This window comes from Prinia subflava, chromosome 4 (assembly GCF_021018805.1).
Source record: "Prinia subflava isolate CZ2003 ecotype Zambia chromosome 4, Cam_Psub_1.2, whole genome shotgun sequence".
Taxonomy (NCBI): Eukaryota; Metazoa; Chordata; class Aves; order Passeriformes; family Cisticolidae; genus Prinia; species Prinia subflava.
This window is the reverse complement of record NC_086250.1, coordinates 39,123,590-39,145,377: the sequence shown is the minus strand read 5'-3', so window position 1 is coordinate 39,145,377 and position 21,788 is coordinate 39,123,590. Positions and strand designations below refer to the sequence as shown.

Sequence of the window (21,788 nt, the reverse complement as noted above, 5' to 3'; positions counted from 1 at the left end):
TGGAGCCGAGATGCTTTTGTGCGCCTCGGGGCTGTTGGGCAGGTGGGGCACATGGACATACACCCAGGCACACAGAGATACAAACACACACTCACACCCGCCCTGTCCCCCCGCCCCTCCGTGCCGCCGCGGCGGGCGGGGCCGTTCTGGCGGGCGGGGCCGTTCTGGCGGGCGGGCGCACCGGAAGGCGCGAGCCCACGTGTCCCGGCGGGGCGGGGAGGCGGCGGCGGGCCCGGCCGGTGCGCGGGCGGCCGCCGGGCTGCCTCAGCCATGGGCTGGCTGCCGGCGCAGGGCCGGCTGGCGGCGGGGCTGCTGGTCAATCTGGCCGCCTCCATCTGCATCGTCTTCCTGAACAAGTGGCTCTACGTGCGGCTGGGCTTCCCCAACCTCAGCCTCACCCTGGTGCACTTCGCCATCACCTGGCTCGGCCTCTACCTGTGCCAGGCTCTCGGCGCCTTCTCCCCCAAGAGCCTCCAGCCCGCGCAGGTGCTGCCGCTGGCCCTCAGCTTCTGCGGCTTCGTCGTCTTCACCAACCTCTCTCTGCAGAGCAACACCATCGGTACCTACCAGCTGGCCAAGGCCATGACCACGCCGGTCATCGTGGTCATCCAGAGCGTGGCTTACGGCAAGACTTTCCCTCTGCGGATCAAGCTGACCCTGGTGAGGAGGCGGCGGGGCCGAGGGGAGCGGGGAGGGGCAACGCTGAGGGCAACGACCCCGCCTAAGACCGCCGTGTCCCCCTCCACAGGTCCCCATCACGCTGGGTGTTTTCCTCAACTCCTACTACGACGTGAAGTTCAGCGTTCTGGGGATGGCGTTCGCCACCCTGGGCGTGCTGGTGACCTCGCTGTACCAAGTGGTGGGTAAGGCGCGGAGCCGCGGTGCTGGGGCTCCCGCTTGCTTTGCTCGCCTTTAGGTAGCGCCCAGCCTCCCAGGGAACCTTCCGTGCTCCGTTATTTCTTTTTCAGAACCTCCACCAAATTATGATAATCCACCATAACCCTTGATAAATTAAGGAGTTGATCGTCCTTGCTGCTAAAAATTGGGGGGTGTAATCTTTAACGTGAGAGTTATTTTGAAGCGGCGAAGATTGCTTTAGCAGTAAAACTCCTTTTTTTTCTAGAGGGAACAGATGTTCGTCCTTGCTGAAGCAAGTGCCTTGGCGTTTGAGCTTTTTCTTAGAAAGGATTTTTTCCAGTCCTTCAATCCCATGGTTTATCCTTGAGCTATTTACATTTTCTCAGTATCCTTCTTCAGTTTCGACTATACACATTCTAAGGTGGTTTTGTAGAGGATGGATTAATACAGAAACACACAATACAACCTTTCTGGATAATTATGATTTTAAAAAGTGATATGTCCAAGAGCTACCTCAGCCCCTTTCTGCTGTAACATTGTACTAATAGCTCACCGGATTTGTTATTGACCATGACTGTAGGAGCCTCCTAAATTAGAAACTCCTGTCGTGTTGATGTGATAGATTTAGACGTGAATTTCTTTGTATGAGGTGGACTGTGCCTCAAAAAAAAAAAGTGAGGCTCTTTGACCGGTAGTGTGTAAGGTGATAAATAATGGTCTCTTGACCTCTTTTGGGGCAGGAGGAGAAAAGAGGTGCTGAACCTTTGCCCCACCTCTTTTGGGGCAAAGGAAAGAGGTGCTGAATAATAGCATTAAGTGATGATGTGTGTACTGGAGAATGGTACTTGGGTAAAAATATATAGATAAAAAAACCTGAGCAAGTTTTCATGCCGGAATCCATGTTACCAGTTAATGTGATTTAAGTGAGTATTAAATGTCAGTTTTCAGCACAACACAAAGATGCGTCCTTTTGGGTGTAATGTCTGTCTTCATAGCCATAGATAATATTTGTAGCCAAATAATATTTATGAAAGCATGCAAGCTTAAAATTTGAAGTTAGAGTCAATTATAATCAGTATTGAAATTAAATCCATTAAATCTGGAATAAACTGACAAAAGACAAATGCCTACTGGTTTTGTTAGCTTGTGCGTACAGGAAAATAAGAAGAAAAGAACAGAATCCAGTCCCTGCTTAGGCAAGGATGCTCAGCTCCAACACATGCAGGATCTGGAATTTGTGTTGAAAATAAAGGGGAGCTGCTATTTTCTTCCCAGCTCCACAACCTGTTTGTTCTTCCTCAAGTGCTATAGGAAAAGGAAAGTTTAGGCACTCTTTTCACTGCCCCTGCATACGATTTTCTCGTCTCATGGCTTTAGCACTTGAAAGAGACAAACACATGGGGCCTCCAGTGAGGAGGTGAGGCTCAACAGCCTGTTGAAGTAGTATTGTCCATGTGAGACTCCCTCTGTGTTAGTAGCCAGTTTGCTTTTGCTCAGGTTTTTCAATTTATGGTTTTTTTTCCTCATGTTTAACAGCTTTCTCTTTTGGTTTTAGTGGGTAGGCGCTAAGCAGCATGAGTTGCAGGTAAACTCCATGCAGTTGTTGTACTATCAGGCACCCATGTCCTCAGCTATGTTGTTGTTCATCATACCCTTCTTCGAGCCAGTCTTTGGAGAAGGGGGAATATTTGGGCCCTGGACGCTTTCTGCTGTGGTAAGGCTTTTATTGACTTTATTTAAATAATTATCACTGATGTAGTTTAATTTGATAGTAAGATCTGTTTCTTTGTGAAACAGTGTTTTACAGCTGTTGGCTATGGTGAGATGAGAGGGGCGTGTGCAGGACACAAAGCCTCTTGTTGAGTCTGCCTCACTTCCTCTGAGAGGAGCGAGTCTGTCAATTGATTTCTCTCCTTATTCTTATTTCTATTTAGAGGGCATCTGAACAACAGCAAAATCTATCAAAATCCAGAAGCTTCCCCTAGTGTGTTAAGTGCTCTAGTTCTAGCTCTGACTGTCCACTCAAGGACACTCTCAGCTTCTCTTCTGTGGAAGGATGCCAACATTGGTTGCTCTGTAGAATTAGTAGTTTATTTTCACCAAGAAGGCTACAGTTTCTTTCCATATCTTCTGTCCATAAAAGAGCCAGTGGCATGTTCTTACTACTGCTGATTGTGCCCCTCAGTGATGGGTCATTTCTTGTAGCATTGCATTTTAGGAATGGGATAGCAAGTATTCACAGTAATAAAATCAGATATTCTGCTAAAATAGTTTGTGTTGTGACCATAAATAAGACTATCTCAAAGTTAAAGAATACAACCTTCATGTGAACGAGGGTCCAGATTTTCTAAATCACCCCTAAATGTTCACCAAGAGTAAAGGAGAAGAGGCCTGTGCCTCTATCACTGTATATTTATGGATGTCATACCCTGAGCTGCTTATACACATCACCAGTGTCTGTACTGATTTGAAGCTGTCCCTATTTTTGTTCTCCATATGTTTTTCTTGCCTGATATTTTGCATTTGAAAGTAAATGAAACTAAATAAATAACCTGGAATGTACCTACAAATTGCCAAAAGCAAGTCAGATAACTGACTGTGTCCATTAATCCACAGATAATGGTTCTGCTGTCTGGAATAATAGCGTTTATGGTAAACTTGTCCATTTACTGGATCATTGGAAATACATCACCTGTCACGTATCCTTTGTAACTTTGGTCATTTCTCCTGTTTCCAGATTAATTATGTTGGAATTCATTTGGGCTGATCAACATGGGAAAATTGTTTGATAACTTTCCTGGTTTATTTTAAATGACGAAGCTGGAAAAGCATATTTGTATTTTAGTGTATTTTGTTTCTTTGTTTGGGATTTGTATAGGCAATGGCTGTTCACTCGCTGACCTTCATACCTGCAAGGAGTATTACCTCACGCTTTGGCCTTGAGGAAGTGTTGGCATGTCCATCAGACTGCAGTGAAAAGGGGTGAAAGGCTCTAGGTGGAGGTTAATACAGCCACAGAGATGGGGAAAACTGTATGAGTTAACAGGGTGTACCATTGCATGCTGTGGGTGGGACTAATGAAAACTCAAAGTGTTTCTTTTTACAAAAAGTAATACTAGTATTGGCTATTATCCTTAACAGATGTCTAGGTATAACATGTTTGGACATTTCAAGTTCTGCATCACCCTCCTGGGAGGGTGCCTCTTATTTAAGGATCCATTGTCTGTTAACCAAGGCCTTGGGATTTTGTGCACGCTGTTTGGCATTTTAGCCTACACCCACTTCAAGCTTAGTGAGCAGGAAAGCAATAAGAGTAAATTGGTCCAGCGTCCATAGAGCAAGAGTTTCTGAGGACTGTTGTGAAGGAAAACAAGTATTTAAATATGCATTGATTTTAGAATGCACAAAATTGCCTCATCCACTTAGATCTATGGTTTTAGTTTACTGCCAGGATTGTTATTCTGTAACTAAACCAAACCAACTGAAGGATGTAAAATGCTGGGGTTTTGCCATCTCAGTCTGTCCTATCGTTTTCATTAAATTGAAATAATAACTTACAAGAGAAGAAGGCACACTTCAAATTGCTGTGGAAATGGTACTGAAGTAATTATATTTTTTTGCATACCAAATGAGATCGTGATGGCTACAGTTATAATACAGAGAGAGAGGAAAAAAAAAAGAATCCTGTCTGTTTTCAAGCCAGTATTGCTGTTGTGAAGAAACTTGGAGGCACTTTTTTGCAGATGTTCTGGTGCATAGTGATGCTTCCTCATTTTTGTCTGATGAACAATCAAGACAGAAACATGTCCAGTTTGTCCAGTCATTTAAAAAAAAGGCTGCCAGACTCATTCCTATTTCTTATATATACTTTCTTATCTATGGTTTCAACACAGGGATAGAATTTTAGATGAAGAAAGTAGATAAAATTACAGGTGAAGAGGAAAGCAGAAAACTTGAAGCCACAGGCCAAGCTGTGGAAAAGTAGGAAATCAGATCTAAACAGTTCATCTTAGTTTTTTGTTTTAATTAGTCAGGACATTAATGAAGCAATTGATGTTTTGAAAAATGTTGTCACTGCTTTATAATTTTCTCTGTGCCAAAACCAAGACTTTACACAAGATCTTGTAAATACCTGTGAGCCTAATAAAATCTCTGGTTTTGTGGTAGTAACCAAATGTTCTGCAGCCCTTGCACACAGATACCCATGCTAAAAAATCCTTCTGAGAAGGCTTCGGCAAGGTCACTGTCTTTAATGGGTGTGAAGGTTGCCCAGTTCTCTCTCTTGCCTCCAGCACCACCTCCCTTGCTCCCCTGCCTTCCCCCAAGAGTTACTTTGGGTGGGATCTGCAGGTTTGTCTGTTGTCATTGTTTTAGGGGAGAGGCCCAGAACAATGCTGGGTGTGAGGCAGCATTTCCTCAGCAGACAGTCCTGGGAAATGTATCTGGATGGCTGAAGAGTGCAAGGTGGCACCTGCTTCTGCTCTAATTAAAAATGCTTTGAAAATTATTTTATGACAGTATCAGGCACTTAGTTTTACAACATGGATGAAAGAAGTTCAGTGCTGTTCTAGTTAAAAAAAGGGAAGAAAAAATAACTGCTTTCCATAAATCTGGTGAGAACATATGTTCACTAGATTTGCAGGGTTAGAACTTAATTGCAGTATCTTAATCTTTACATGTTGGGGTTTGTTTTGTCTTCATCTACCTCTATCAGATTTAAAGATGGGAATTGTGTGAAAAAACAAGTGTTTAAGTTGTGCAGCCACTGACAGAAATAATATTTAGTTCCTCTACGTTTTTTACAATAGAGGTAAGAAGTCTTTGTGTTGGAAACAATGCAATTTTTCTCAAGCATATAAATTATTTATTCTGTTACAGAGTTCTTGATTTAAGAAACATTTATTCCTCTGGGTAACCTAAGTTTATACAATAACACTATCATTTCAGAGTTAGAAATACCTGAATAATTTTACCTCTTTACCAACTGTTTCTTGGACATTGTACTGCTCCAAGAATAATTTTTTTAAATACAGTTTTGTAGATCTGTGTAATTAGTTTAAAAATACAGCCTGGACTATTGAAAAATGTGTTCAGATGGTCAAGCTCTGGATGCATATCCTTCAGTATATACACCGAGAGAGCCATTTGCATTAATTTGTGCTGTGCACAAGTTCTTTTGAGATGTAGATAGACTGTAAAAAAAACCAGCTAGAAAACAACTGAATTATATGCCTGTATGACAAAAATATTTGAGATGAGATGGATATAAATATATATATAAAGTGGTAGAATTAACTAAACAATCATGCCTGGAAATACAAAAGACTCCATAAGGAGAGGAGCAGATCTGCAAGAGAAAGTTAGCATCATTTAAAAAGTACATTATAAATATAATCTGGTGCTGGAAGGTGTGTGTGGGAGTCACTTAAGTGATGTGATTTTTTTTTTTCATGCATTCAAGAACTCTCTTTTGAGATTTTGTTGTATCTAATAAATGAAGTATCTTGAAGTTTGTCATATCGTTCAAAATATTAAATCCAGGATGCTTGTGTAATTGTGGGATAGATCTTTGTATGTACTGTTTCTTTGGATACCGTGTGTAGGGTGGGAATAAATTTTTAATCATTTGTCTGATACCTGCTTATTGCAGAAGAGAGTAGTTGTTCTTGTCTTTTTTCATCTTCTGTTTGAATTACATAACTTTGGGGGTCTAGATGTGTGCCAGACAAAGTGGTACCACATGGATTTATGTCCATATGAATACGGCAGGGAGTTTGAACATTTTGAACTCATGGCACAAATGAGGGAAACTTTAAATCCTGAGGTATAAAATTACAGATACTTACTTGCTTATTTTAGTTTTTTAGTACACTACTTGAATGTGTTTTCCTGCTAACTATGTGTATTCCAATCAGTTTTGACTTTCCTGGAAGAGAAATCAGAGACTTGCCATCTTCAGCAACGTGTAGTCATTGCCTCGTGTGAACTGTTGCAGTTGAAGCCGTACCATACAGGCCCTAGTGTTCACTTTCTGCTTTTCATTTTACTTTATATCCATACTTTATATGACTAAACTGTGGTAACAGGATGGGCTTTGGTCCTTTTCTGCCATGCAGTGCTTTGCTGCTGTATTAGCATTCTTTACTTTAAAAAGCTACCATTGATGTAGTTCAAATGGATCTGTAGATACCAAGATGGCATTTAAAAATGAGAGCAGATGATTCTGATTAAAGTGTGAGTGACTGGTGGTAAGTTTTCTAGCCTTGTCCCCAAAAGCACTTAAGAACAGCCTTCTCAAGATTTTCCCATTTTCCCCAAAGCAATAGGAATTAGGTCTTCATTTAAGAGACACTCGGTGTAAAGCTTTGTGTTGCCTTAACTTTGGTAACTTGGTGCTTGTTTGACAGCTTTTGCTCGGGTTTTATACAACTTGCTAAGTTCTTGCAGGCTCTGGGGCAGAGTGCCAGAGGAGTTTTCCTGTAGATGGGTGAACAGCTGCTCTCTCAGGCTTGAGGTTGAAGGAGTGTGGTTTGCTGCTGTTAGATGTATGAAAAGGAGGTTTGTCTTGCAGGAAGTCTACAACGTTCAGGACAGAACTGCAATTCAGCAGGACTGTATCCTCTCTCTGTCTCATTTAATGAAATGAATGCCCAGCGATGGCTAAAGCAACATTAAAACTTTGTTTAGGCTGCCCATAGTTTTTTCTTAAACTTTTAAAAGAATATTAGTGGTAGTCAATGCTGGTTAAATATCCAGGTAAAATCTCGTTTTGTAATGTCTTATTATATAAGAGTTTCAGAAGAGTGGTTTTTAACATTTTGGAGTTGAGCTAATGTCTAAGCCACATCTAGTTTGTCAGATCTGCAAAATCTATCCAAGATGTTGGATTTCGTAGCTGGCTGTGTGTATGGGTACAGTTGGGCTGCTGAGGAGAGGCCTGCTCTTGAGCAATACTGGACACTGGCACACTGTTCAGGTACTTGGCAGTGACTGAGAAACATCTGGCCTCAAATTCACCAACGTACTTGGGAAAGGAAAAGGGCTCACTGATTGGGGAGAGCTTTTTAACTTCCTGCTCTTTATGTTCCTGCTCTTAGCAATAGGCTTGCAGCTTATGGGAATTTGGAGAGCAGGACTTAGTCCCTCATAGCACCTTTCATATTAAGATTTTTCTTCCAAGATGTCAGTTTTGCTTCCAGTTAAATAGTTATTTCTTACCTAAATTATGAAGGAAACAGAGTTTGGATTGAAGTTCTGTAGGTGTTTGTGTTACAGGTTCTTTTCATCTTAAAATTTTATTTTAGCCTGTCAAAACTCAAATTCCCTGTTTAATGAGAAAACAAAAAAGGGAAAAATATTTTAATAAATGAAAGGCTACTGTGTATATATAGTGAAAATATGTTTTGTTTTGCAAAAGAATTTCACTCTTCTAATTTTGAATATGCAGCTCTTTTTCTACTGTTACAATCAGGCAGATGCAAAGAAGCACCAGCTTTTCTGCTTCATATAAATTCACTCTCTTCCTGTAGGTGCTCTCCCTCTGATCACAGTCTCAGCCTTCCATTTGACAGCTCAGTTTTTGCAAAGATGATTGGGATGTCAGCTGCAGAGAGTTAAGAACAAAAGGGAAAAACTATCATTTTTCACTCTATCAGCAGGAGCTGATATAATCTTGGGTGGTAAGAAATCCTACTGTAAGACACAGAGACATCTTACCAAACAGGCCTGTGCTAAGCAGCAGGGAGAGGTATGGGTTCATCTCCAAGCAGGTATTGCCAAGAATGCAAGAGCTAAATTGTTTGCTTTCTTATTGTGCTGTAGTAGTTGACAAATTTAGTATAAAGTAGTTTTTAATAATATAAAATTGAAAATATAAATGCCATTTAAGAAAAAAAAAGGAAGCTGGGTTCAGACAGTAAAAGATCTTTGCCAAGCTTGTTCTACAGCAGTGATAATCTTCCTAGAGAGAAGGGAGCTATTGTTGTTTCTCCCCTGCTCCAAGGATGCTGGGCTTGGTGAAGGAGGGTTTGTGCTCTGCTTTTTTTCAGCTGCATCAATTGGTCCAATGAAAATATATCACCTCTCCCTGTAGGGCTTGTGTCACTGAAGTTGCTGTTTCTGCTTTCATCCGCCTGACATGGATCATTCTCCTGTCTTCCTTATGTGTGTAAAACGACCCGAAAGGTCCAATGGATCTAACAATTCTGTCCTGTGCTTCTGTGACCCCGGGAGGGGAACATACTCCATTGCCTTGTGTAGCTGCAGTCTCCAGTCAGCAGTAGAGAATCCAGCCCAGCCCAAGGGGTCACAGTTACAATCTGCAGTACAAGGACTAGAGGAGGAAATGTGATCCCTTTTCATTGTTTTACTTGTCTCGCAGTTTCTAATACTTCGCAATTTTAGTCTTTGTCATTTCCCTTTAATGGGTGCATAAATAAGCTCCCTTTCCTGTTGCAGTCTGTCCTTTCTGTATAGTTATGACACAGTTTATGGAATTCTGGAATTGATACAGAAATTGTATCACTGCTCACATAAATACATTGACCTCACCCGCTGTTGCTGGTTTTTTACATAGGGGTCCTTGTCTGCCTTCCAATCCAGAAAAAAATATTTGCTTAAAATACAGGAGGAGTCAGGTTAACCTGAATTAAGAGGTAATTAGTCAGCTCAGGAGTTGCATGTGCCTTGCTTAGTATCAAACAGGCACAATGTGCTGCCTTTATAATGGATAGGCAGGAACAGACATGGGCAGATGAAACATAATGTAATTAAAATAAATTACATATTTAGAAGCAAGTAGGGGGAACAATCCAAAGGCTGCTTGGAGGACTGGCATTGCGAAGATATTTCTGATCTCTTTGTGGCTTCACTAGAACGTGAATACAAGCCATTCATTTGAAGGCATGTGGTTATATCCAGGGAGCTCCAAGAAGTCCAGCATGGCTGTGTGGGTAACACGCACGTGCAGGATGCACATGCAGGCTAAGCAGTGTGTCAGAAAAGAGCAGGATTATTTTTAGAATCATAGATGGCTGTGTCTCATCCAGGAAGTACAGGGAGGAGATCTCTGGTTGAAGCAGAGCATAAGAATGTAATTTTTAATGACCTTGGCACAAAAAACTGTTGTGTTTTACTTTCTTATTAAGCAGAGACTGAGAAGCAAATTTGGTTTGTAAAGGAGCTGTATTGTGAAGCACATGGAATAATTATGGATACTGAGACCATAGAATAGGGGTGGTTGTCATTAAAGAAAAAAAATAAAGTGAGACAATGGATTAAGAAACAACAGAGAAGAGTAAATAGCACATGCACATCTAGGCAAGTTTTTAAATATAAGATCTGAGTTTAGATGTTTAACTCCACAATTAGGCAGCTCAGTAACAGGACCAGATTTGTCAGTGTGAACTCCCCTTTCAAGAGAACTTTAGATAGAGAATGGCATTGGCTCTGCACTTCCAGAAAGGAAGCTGCATAATTGACTAGTTTGACTTTTTTTTTGTCTCCAACTAAATTAGGTATCACACTCAACCAAGAAACTGAGTCCTTGTTCTGTTTCCTTACTTTGCCCACAATGCTTTTAATCCTCCTCACTTTCTGGGGAAAAGAAACTATTTGTGCCCTTTTTTTTCTAACTAGAGGGACTGAATGGGTTTTGTTTTACAATATGCCGAAGTTGTGCATTAAAACTTGGATTAAGATCTTCTTAATCGAGCTTCTGCCTTTGAGCTGAATGGAAAAAGCCTCTCCAGCTCCTATTATAAAACATCAACTATTGTGAAATAGATCCTTCTCTCCGGAGAATCCAAAGCAATATTAAGGTCTGGGATCCAAAGTGGTTTACTTGTTCAGTGCATCTCTTGTGGTGGTTAGTCAGAAACTGGTTTCCTATTTGTTAATCCAGTTGAGAGCAGTAACTGACAGTGGTGATCATATGCCCTCCAGGAAATTATGACTTCTGGAAACACACATTCTTGCTTTTCTGACTGTTAAGGTTGTTCCTCTGATCAGTATTAACAATGTACCAATGTTTTTCAGCCGGTATCATTCCCCAGAGATGCGGTAGATTTTTTTCTCAAACAAAGCCTAAGCAAAACTTTTCCACAAAGCACTTTCCAGTTCATTAATAGCTTTGTCTCTATTGGGATGGACATGTAAACCTTCACTCTATACCCCTAAACCTACAGTCTCAGAGCTCTAGCTGACACCAGTGTGACTGGACATGTGGAGGACTGGCACTGAGCTGGGATTGCTGAGCACCTGCACCAAGTTGGTTTTATACAAATAGATTCAAGTTTACAGAACCAGCTGTATTTGGATGTCATTCAAACCTCATCTTGGATGCTGAAGACAGAAATGTAAATTCAGAAACGTTGAGAAATTAGCAGATGTACTTGAAGACACGCTCCTAGCACACATTATACGAGATGGCAGCATCAGTGGAATGTCATGTTCCTGCTTAAAGCACAGGTCCCGTGTCTCCCCTTGGACTCGGCTTAGGCTTTTGCTTCTATCAGAACTGGGAAGTTTATCTGGCCCTGTGCTAGGCAGAATAGCCACGACTGGCTGTAGAGCCTTCCTGTGCAGGCAGGCAGGCAGTTTCCGTGCTGAGACAGCGGGAAGGGTGACACCACACGGCTGGAAGCGGGATCGAGGGAAGCGGGGCGGGGCGGGAGGCGCCTCTGCCCGTACTCCGGGTGGAACGTCCACACGCCCAGACTCGGAAGATGGGCTTGAAGGAGGAAGTGTCACGCATAAACGGCATGGTGAGAAAACGCTACTTTCATGTACAGCTACCAGCCTCTCAGACAGAAGCCCTCAAAGACCTTCTTAAGCACTCAGTATATTTATGAGCCTTTTAAGTGGTCTTGAAGTCTTTGGGAGACTGGTCCTGAGCCTCAGAGGCTTGCTCCCAGCTTCTGCAGCCTCCTGTGTACTGGCAGTTCTCTATTCCCCTTGTCCCCCATATAAAGAGAAGACCTTTGGAGGTAAATTGTATGTTGATCCTATTTTTCAATGTGCTTTATTTAGCTGAACCAGTCTGTGCTACATCATCTGTTTCTGCTTTTTGGTCGCCTCTAGTAATTCACTGGGTGTCATACAAATCACAAATCACTGGGATATTATTTATAAAGGCTGGTTAATTTTCTAATCAGTTACTTATCCCTAAGCAAGCCAGGATTTAAATATCTTCAAATTAAGTATTCTCAGTATTTTCATTGAGTGTATAAGTAAGATAAGCAAGTCACTTCATCTTTGGAGTTTCCTTTTAAAAATTAATGTAAATCAGCATATGCAAAGATGTCTGAGGAAATTATTTTATGATGTGATGTCCTTATTGTCTAATGAGATTTAAATTTGTGGTGCTAGAAGTGACTGAGACAAAGAAAAACTTATGTAAAGATTTTGCTGCAAAAGTGGTTTGGCAGGATTGGATTGTAGTAGAAGCCAGAGACACTGGGCTCTAAAGAGGACTTGCTTACATTGGAAACTGGAACCAGAATCTAGTAAAAATGGAGAGCTGATATGCATATATAAAACATAGATAAAACCATATCGTTTTATTAGTTTTAGTGCAGTCTTTGTTTTAGTGTTGCATAAAATAATCGTGTGGCTACATGAACCAAAAGGACTCAGTCTGTGTGCAGAGGTTGCCAATGGTATGTAGAAGTATTGCTCCCCAGCTACTTCGGGCTTCTGCTTTTCCAGAGACGAATGTCGTTTTCCTGTCTGTGTCAGCAAAGAGGAAGGTGTGCCCATGCCGTGGTCTCCCTTGGATACAGTCCTTGGAGTATCAGTTTAACATGCCAGAGTGAGAACTGAGATGTGGGTAGCGATCCTGCCATCGAGACTGCGGGGAAAACAGAAACTAACTTCTCTGCATCGTAAGGGAATCAAGGCAGTCCTTTATTCACCGGGATGTTATTTCAGCCAGGATGTACAATAGAAATTATTTCATCCACACATGCCCCGGTTGTACAGTAAAAATCATTCAGTCACAAACGGTTTTTCACCACATATTCCACATATTTATACAGATTAATCCCGAAGAAATTCATGTTCATTGGTCTTAAATGACATAAATCTTAGTATTCTGTTTCCTACTGGTTATTGATCCCTTCACCTTCGACGCTGATTTGGTCCTCATTCTCCAGTTCTCTCAGCGATCTTTTCCCTGACCCGTGTCTCTCACAGCAGCGGCACGGGTAATGTTTGCTGCTGTTCTGTCTCCTGTGCATCTTGTGGCCACTCCCAGCCTGTAGATGTTAAACTCGTCAGACCCCACCCGACAAACGGCGTCTCTTGAAGAGAAACTTCAATTCCCCTCCCCCTGGGCAAAGGCGAACAAGCCCCTGACTAAAGTTACATTAAATATGTTACAAGTTGTATCATGTCCAGCAATTCCCTCCAACTCAAATTGTATTGCAAAGTTAGTAACTTTTGTTACAAAATCCCAACGACAGCAGAAGGGGGTGATGTCTTATATTTTTAAATCAGCTTTCACAGAAAACACTTTCAGTTTGAAGTACAGAGAAAATGAGTTATATAACACAACGGCCTGCAAATAGCCATCAGAAGTGCCTTCTTTGGTAGCATCAACACAACTCATCCTGCAAACCTTTCAGCTCCTTTGCAACACAGGAAAAGCTGGCTTTGAGTAGCTAAAGTAATTATCAGTGCTAACATGCTTCTCCCTGAGTAGTAACACCTGAGGGAGACTTCTAGGAATAGGGTCCCAGTTCTAACTGGTTTATCAACCCAGGTGACTGATACAGGAGATAACATGCAAGGTGTGGTTAGATGATAAGGAAAAGACCACTGAATGGCTCCCTGCCTTCAGAAGGAGTTATTTCCCCACTTCCATCTCCAGTTCTCTGCTTCCAGCTGTGTGTCCCTGCTGCTTTCTTTATGATGTCTTATCATAAGCATAAGCTTATGAAGCTGACATACCAGCTTCATAAATACAAGTAAATATCCTGCTGTTGAATCAGATAAATCTGGTCAAAGGACCAAAGCCAGTTCAAAGAAATACTTGGCTAGGAATGCACAGCTCCTTGCAAGGCTGTTGTGTCAACAGGGCATTAGATGAGCTCGGGATATTCTGTGATGGTATTTGGTGGGCTCAGCTGCATCACCAAACAGTCCAAGGAGGCTGAGGTGATCCAACACCACACTTCTTCCAAAATCATTCTCACCATCCGCTTGCAGCCATAAGTGAGGTGACAAGGAGGAGAATGGGACACCTCTCTTGCAGTTGTGTGCCCTGAAACCAGCCAAGCTTAATGTAATCTTCCTCCCCAGTAATGCTGCTAAGATAGCTGACACAGATCTCACCTTTTCCCTGCCTATCTGTCTGCTGCCATTCCAGTGATGTCCTGCTGTGTAGCTGCTTAGGACTACCTCAGGGAACTGATCTACAGAAAAAAAAATTGCATTATTTCTCAGGTGTGCCAGGTCACTTTATCCACTTTATACCATAAGTGCACAAATAACAGAAGGAGCAGCAAGAGGATGGAAGAAATGGCTGGGACTTTTTCTCTCTGAAGTAACATACCACCAACCCCTTTACAAAGGGATGCATGCTGAGTCTTCATTGTCTTGCCATTAAACACAACTATTTTAGTGTGGCTGTGCAGCTAAGTAAGCCCCACAACTGCTATATTTCTTGAGCAGAGCAGATAATGTGACTGATTAAGGATCAGAGAGAAGGTAAGACAGGCCCAAGTCAATGACTCACTGCAGCTCTACCTGTACCCCATCCAAGAAAAAGAAGAAATTAGTTATTGTGATATCCTCTGCATTGAATGAGTTAAAGATCAGGATTGGCAATTATCTGCCAAAAAAGATAGCCTCTATTCTAACAGACTCTCTTCAATAGATAGAGGGGGAAACAAGTGTTTTTGAGAATCTTTTTGAAACTGTATTTTGGCATGAAAACCAGATCTGTGCTCTCAGATGTCTCACTGCAGTGCATTACAAGGTATGTTGGTGTGAAGCTTGTTTTGCTCATGTGACCAAACTGCAGCCTGTCCTTTGACAGCAAAGGCATGATGCAGTAATATCTTACAGTCCCACAACAGTGGATTTGGGATTTTTCCCTTGTGAGTAGCACTACATGCTATATTTCTCTCAAGGTGTCTTACCCTTTGGCCTTGGCTCATAGCTGAACAACATGTTGTTAAGATAAATAAGGTAAGTCAGAATTCAAAGACCAGTGCCGGCATATCTCTCCACATACATAAACAAACGCAGAAGAAATTGCCAAATTAATTTTAAACTACAAAGGTGATTTAAACTAAGATGCTAGGATGGATATTGCAAAACCAGCTGAATGAAGGAATACCGAAAAGTCCATGCACTTGGTTTTTGCAGAGACAAGAGATAACTGAGATATTAATGCTTCAGTGGAACTGAACAAAGCACAGAACAGTATTTTGCATGGCTTCATCATCTGCAGTCAGAGCTTGGTTTGTGTCCTGCTTTGCCAGTGGCATCAATGGGTGCAACTTTTATGCATTAATTCCAAGAGCCTTTTTGGGGTGCTGTGGATGGGAAAACACCTTTTGTGCAGCAGATGGCGCAACCACCAGCGAAGCTCCCCTAGCCAACCTCGTGCCGAGGCCAGCAGGGTGGGGCTCTGAGGGCCAGGGCTCCACAACTGCAGTGGTGACTGGCAGACCGGCTAATGGAATCAGGGCAAGTGACAGAAAAACAAGTTTAGTGGTACATACAGCCTTCAAAAATTCGTGTACCATTTGGCTTAATACTTCCTCTCTTCAAATACTGCCTTTCTGATAAAGATTCTGGATGTTACCCTGATCTGTACTGCCCACTGGTACTTAAAAAGAGGTTTCAATTTGTAAAGCAGCTGGGCTGGGGGATTTCCCTTAACTTTACTGTTTCATAGTTAGTAAAAAACACAACCAACCAAAAAAAAAAAAAAAAAAAAAAAAAAAAAGAGAGAGAGAGAGAGAGAGAAATATTCTGGTAACAAAACCAAGTCATGGACTTGGACAAGAACTGCTTGTTGTTCAAATGTCTCTAGCGCAAATGGCCCATCACAGTCCTCCTCAGACTAATGCATGCTACGTATTGGAAACTGCTACCAGCTGGCTTTCAGGTGGAAGTTCTGAAGAATTAAAACTCTACAATAAAAGAAGAAAAGCAGTATGTGAAATATATGGATATTAAAACACATTTTAAAAGGAGCAAACCCTCTTGCTATATGCTTTTTTATTGATCCAATTCTACAAATATCTTCACATATAACTACCAAAACTCAGGACACATGAGAGTAATTGCTGAATATATTGTGAGCTCTTTGTATGAAACTACTTTTTATATCTCTAGAGCATGTGTATATATATATATATAAATATTCTGTGGAAATATTAACAAAATCTGAAAAGCAGAAATTACATGGAGGAGAGCGGGATACAGGAATATGCAAGCACTGGGAAGAAAACACTGTTGGAAGCAAAGTGGAGAAAATCAGAGGTGAATGTGAAAAAAAAAGCTCAAGACAGTGCTGGTCATCCCAATCAGTGTCTGGCACCTGAACTGCAGGATGCCACTTCCTTAGTGTTTCTTACTGCAGATGTGAGAATGTAAAACATGTGTGAGAGCTTTTCCTTTGACCCAGGGGGAAAACATGACATTTTCCCTTGATTTCTGTGACTGTCATGTTCCAGGGCCTTGGAACCCAGCTTGGAACAAGCTGGTAAACCATCACTGCTGTCACAGTGGAACTGTACTGCATCTCTGTGGGTCACAAAACTCCTCCCAGGAACACCCAGTTCTACACCAGTTCTCTGCTGAGCGCTGTGCTGAGGTTACTATTCCCTTGCTCCACAGAGACAACAGTTTCTGTTTCAGCCTCATGAATGTGCTCCTTACTTACATGCCATTGTTTCATACTTGTGCTTAAACAGGTACTAACTCACAGACAGGCAAGTGGGCACTGTAAAAAACTTCTCTCACTTGGCAACAAGTTATTGCATACCAGCTCCTGGGTGACTTGCAATCTGGATCCACGTGAATCAAGAGAGGGCACATGGGCAAAAGAAAAAAGGCTGGGTAAGCAATGTGGTTTTTCAGATGGATGATTCAGCAAGATAAATCAGTTTATTTCAGGAGGCATATGGATCTATGCTTCATTTGGGGGACATTTAATCTCAAGGAAACTCTTTGCAGCAATTCTACTTCCACGGTGGGCTTCAGAATTTACATCCAGGGTTGATAACTTAGCTCTGTTTGTGATGGCAAAGAACTCTTGGAGGGAAACTACTCAAATAAGCCTTAAGTGTTTCAGATCAAGGCTACATCAGACACTAATGCCTCTAGTAAATTCTCCAGACTACTTGTCTAGCTACTTGTACTGTTTAACTGCATGTGCTACAACTGTTGGCTAAAAGTTGTACTGAAGAAGGTATGCTCTCAAACACAGAGAGCCAGCAGAAAGGTGACTTTGTAATTCATCAGTAAATCAATTGTATTAGGAAAGGAAGAGGGCTGAGGCTTTTTTCAGGAATGGATGGTTCATCCTGTGTCAAGTAAAATCATACACCAGTCAGTAAGACTGTATCAACCAAACACTAAGTTGTGTAGTGGACTACAGACTACAAGAAGGTCTGCAAGGAAGGATGTTATAGATCCTTCTATAATATCCAAAGCAAAGTGATCCAAAGCAAAGCACATATTCTTTGTATAACAGGCAGCTAGAAAGCAAGTATGGAGCATGCAGAGGAGATGTGGGCAACTGGGTCAGCAGGACTGGGACAATTTTGGGAGATAAATGACCAGGCACATAGAATAGGTCTGAGCTAAGAAGCTCATTGTGTAATAAAATCCTTTCTGGGTTTTGTTGTTAGAAACAAACAGTTCAAGTAACAGACAGACACTTAAAATAATTTTTTGTCTTTTCTTCCTCTAACCTAGGCAGCAGCCTGGCTTGAATAGTACCTCAGGCCTGACCTCATCATCAGCTCTCTCCATCTCTCTCCATGCATGGCATTCCAAACAGATTGGATTTGGATTGCATGCTGTGTTTGCTCTCAGCTTCACAATCCTGGATCTAGATTGTCCCTGAATACATTCCAGTTTCAGACTGAAAGATATCTCAGTGTTTCACATGAGTCCTATTAGCCTGTGCATACCCCACACACCCTTCTGGGCCACTCCCTGGAAAAGAAATGGTTTTTTGTGCCGGACTGAACAGCACATTTGAATGACAAATGAGCACTGAATTAAAAGAACAATTCTAAACTGAATTGACATCATCCTAGTTTGATTAAATAAGACAGATGAGCTTGATTGTACTGGGACTTTTCTGATCTAATTGCATACAATCAAGTATTTCTAGGAAAGGAGAGAGCACTGGATTGTTTCATTTTCAGTTTGGTAAAGCAGGATATGATCCCAACCTAGTCACATGCTTCACCCTTGCTTAAGAAGAAAAACATGTTTCTTCACTCAGTGATGTGCTTAACAAATCTATTTGAAAGTAAGAGGAGTCTTTTCCTGAGATTTCTCCCTTTTAGTTCTTTAGAATAGTCCCATGAGCTTCTTTCAAAAGTCTTTTAAACAGAAAACTAGAGGGGGAAAAACACCCAACCCTTTCATTTTGTGTTAGATATTGAGCAGAAGTTCAAAATAATTGGTTTATATTTTTGCCAGTTGGCTTCTCTTCAGAAGGGATTGTTTTGTTTAATTATGTTTGTGGCTGACTGCACTACTACTAAACAGGAATCAGATTTGGGCAGATTACCAGTGTCTCCTAGATGGATGAAAGAATAAATACACCAATTAAACTAATGCAGAAGTGCTGTCATTTTCTAATGTGGGGTTATTCCACCTCCTGATGGTTTTGAAGCAGCTGTAGTTAACGTGCTTGAGAGCAGACACACCTGAACTGAGTGCCTGTGGAGGGAGGTAAGAACTCATGAACAGCTGCTAGAAAAACTTTTTTTTTTTTGAGACCCTCTTTTCCAGTACACCTGAAGTAATTTTACATTTTTCAAAATAAACATCTGAAGTTATGGAAATGTAGGAAACCGACGATCTCGTATCCAAAGCACCCACATGGCACATGGTGTTATTCTCAGAGGTGTCCTGTGCAGGGCCAGGAGTTGGACTTTGGTGATCCTTTTGGTTTCCCTTCCAAATCAGAATATTCTGGGATTCTTTGACAAGACACCACAGCTCAGGGTGTGCACCAGGTGAAGCTGTAGAGCCCTGCTGTGCCACCCAGCGTGCAGAGTAACTGAGGTTGTTGGGAAGGGCAGTGCAGCCCTGGGAAGCTCAAACAGGCTCCTACACACCAGGAAAACACAAGCTGGACAGCAGGGAGACCGCTGCAATAGCACTGCCTGTGGCTTTGGGGTTCCCACTGCTGCTATGAGCTGTGCTCTTGATTCCTGCCTGTCTGTTCAAACTTGCTCCCAGGAAGGCTGCACCTCCTTTTCATTTAGTAGAACCTGAGTGTCATTTCTAGTAAGAATTTATGGTAGAGGTACTGACAGACCTCTCCATTGGGATAGGTGTTAGGAAATATAATTTCCCTGAATCAAATATGCTATTACTGGCATGAGGATTTCTTATTACTGTGCTTTTTCCTACACAACAGGAGTGTCAAGGAAATGACAAAATTCTTTCTCCTGTATTTGTCCAGGATTGTACTGACCCACTGTCTGGCACATGGGGTCACAGCTGCAGTAGGCAGCCCTGGCAGAAAGCCACATTAAGCAACACATGCCCCAGCTGCATTTCAGCTTCTTTCTTCCTTTGTCCTTTTACCTTGTCATGCCTGACAATCTGCAGCAAGGGATCCCAGCTTTATGTCACAATAATAGAGATGCAGTCTAAGGCTTCAGAAAGCATACTTCAGCACCAGGAGGGTTGCTTTGAATTTATTTCTTTTTTGTCTGGGAGCAGTTCATAGACAGTGGGAGTTTATTCTACCTGATTTGGAGCAAATGGCTTGGAGATGAGATCTGACAAGCCCTGGCCACCTATGCCCTCTGATCAGCATCTGGCAAAGACCATATTGTGTATGTGCTGAACAGGCAGCAGCCAGGAAAGGGTAAATGGGGCATGTTGGGGGGAAAGAAATTACAGTGAGGAACAAAAATCAGAAATTGATGTGTTTTGATGGTCCATCCATTCACTTGAATTGGTCACTCCTGCAGTACAGGGGCCCACCTTTCCTCTGGCACATATGTCTGTTGGTAGACCAGATCCATCTCAGGAAATAATTTCACTTGTAAATATTAAACAGTGAAATATCTACAGTTAGAATCTGAATTTATATTAAAAAGGGTCTCATAATATGTTAGTTAACCACAATGTAAAGTGAGTATCTGCAGTTAAAGCAGCTGAGCCTTAACTGCTCTAGATATTTTCTGTAGCATTATAAGTAAAATACACAGGTGTAGTGACATCTCCCTTTCTTTTTACAACCCTCAAATAGTGGAAAAGTTAGCTCTCCCAACTATACAAGCTTATATAACTGTAACTCACTAACTGTATCAGTGACAAACAAGTGTTGCAGCACTGCATATCAGAAAATATCCCCGTCTTTCCCTAAGCTAGCACAGACAGCAAATTTTACCTACTTGCAGTCTCCCTTAACTCAAGATTAGTCTGTTGGACAAAAGAGATAAGATTGTCCTTGAAGACTGATAAAAATTCTAGACAGAAACTGTTGTTTTTTGGTGTTTTGTTTTTTTTTTTTTTTTTTTTTTTTTTTTTTTTTTTTTTTTTTTTTTATCCTTAGGAGTTAATGAATCTGTAGGGGAAATTATTATTTAAACAATCTGTCTCAAAGTCATTGGTCACAAGATGCTTATTGGTAGAAAAGTGGAAAAAGAAAGTCATAGTTATGAGCTTGGCATGTTTTGGACTGCAGAAAATTTATTGCTAATTTAAAGAAGCTCTTTAGTTTCCACACATCCATGGCAAAATGATACTGTGCTTAAGATGAGGATCAAAAACGTGATCACTTGGGGAAAACTACATAAACAGTTTTATTTGGTTTGGTTTCCGTTCAGTAATATATTTTGCATTGGAATTAAATATGTGTTGTCTGCATGAAGACAAGATTGAGCATCAGTAGTAGACTTGTTTAGTAGCCATTCACTTCCATCCTCTTGCAATTTTGTGTAGTTGGGTTTTCTCCTAACAATGAAATTAGCTAGCTAAGGGTCTCAGGAATTGGGGTGCTGGGTGGAAAAGAGCAGATATCTGATTTTGCCTGCTCCAGGACATTCTTGACTCCACTTGAAACAGATTTCTGTTTGCCTTGAAATCCCAGCACTAAAAGGAGGTGTGAGCAGGCTTTGCAAAATTCTGGCAGCTTCTCGGTTGTCCCTCACTAGACCTTCAGCATTATGCTCTAGAGGGATAACAAGGTCATCTTGAAAATCCATCTTCACACAAACATCTAGATTTAAACGGTTGCTGGAATTTTTACAAGGTGCCACGGTTGCTGAGAAGCTGTATTTGGCCAAAGACAAGCCCAGGCAGTTATCCACTGCTTGTTGGGACAAGTTAGTTGTCATGGAAAACTAGCATTACCCTCCCTCTGCTCTAGCCTATCTTTAAACACTGTTTGCAGCACTCATGTTCTCTGACAAAGCTTTTCATTATTCAAAAATAATTTGAAAACATCACCATGGGCAGAGAAAAAACCTGAGAACTAGAAAAGGCAGTCAGACTAAAAGCTAACTTGTTCGAGTTGAAGTGTAGCAACTAGTAAGTACCTGAGAAAGTTACATAGGTCCAAACGCCCTACGTTTAAAATACAGAAAATTACAGAATGGGAAAAGACAAGAACCTAGGACGACAACATCCAATTATCTTTGGATACAGAGTTTTCTACTTCCAACTCTTAAGCATCTGAAAAAACCCAACTGAGAAGGCATGAGCGGGCGCTG

General features: G+C 41.5%; 1 protein-coding gene across 1 annotated transcript; it reads left to right on the top strand.

The window, feature by feature from the left end:
* Positions 1-184: 184 nt before the first annotated feature.
* Positions 185-6,510, top strand: SLC35E3 (solute carrier family 35 member E3). The gene is made up of 5 exons (XM_063396500.1): positions 185-660; positions 749-859; positions 2,414-2,572; positions 3,475-3,557; positions 4,008-6,510. Exons 1-5 carry the CDS (start codon positions 271-273, stop codon positions 4,192-4,194), a joined length of 930 nt encoding a protein of 309 aa, XP_063252570.1. The 5' UTR covers positions 185-270; the 3' UTR covers positions 4,195-6,510.
* The last annotated feature ends 15,278 nt before the right edge of the window (positions 6,511-21,788 follow it).

What these genes read in the sequence shown, in the direction of transcription:
- SLC35E3 (XM_063396500.1), top strand. Translation starts at nt 271, where the DNA reads ATGGGCTGGCTGCCGGCGCAGGGCCGGCTGGCGGCGGGGCTGCTGGTC. An exon ending in TGACCTCGCTGTACCAAGTG is followed by an intron (nt 860 to 2,413) that starts GTGGGTAAGGCG and finishes TTTTGGTTTTAG; the next exon opens with TGGGTAGGCGCTAAGCAGCA. An exon ending in CCTGGACGCTTTCTGCTGTG is followed by an intron (nt 2,573 to 3,474) that starts GTAAGGCTTTTA and finishes ATTAATCCACAG; the next exon opens with ATAATGGTTCTGCTGTCTGG.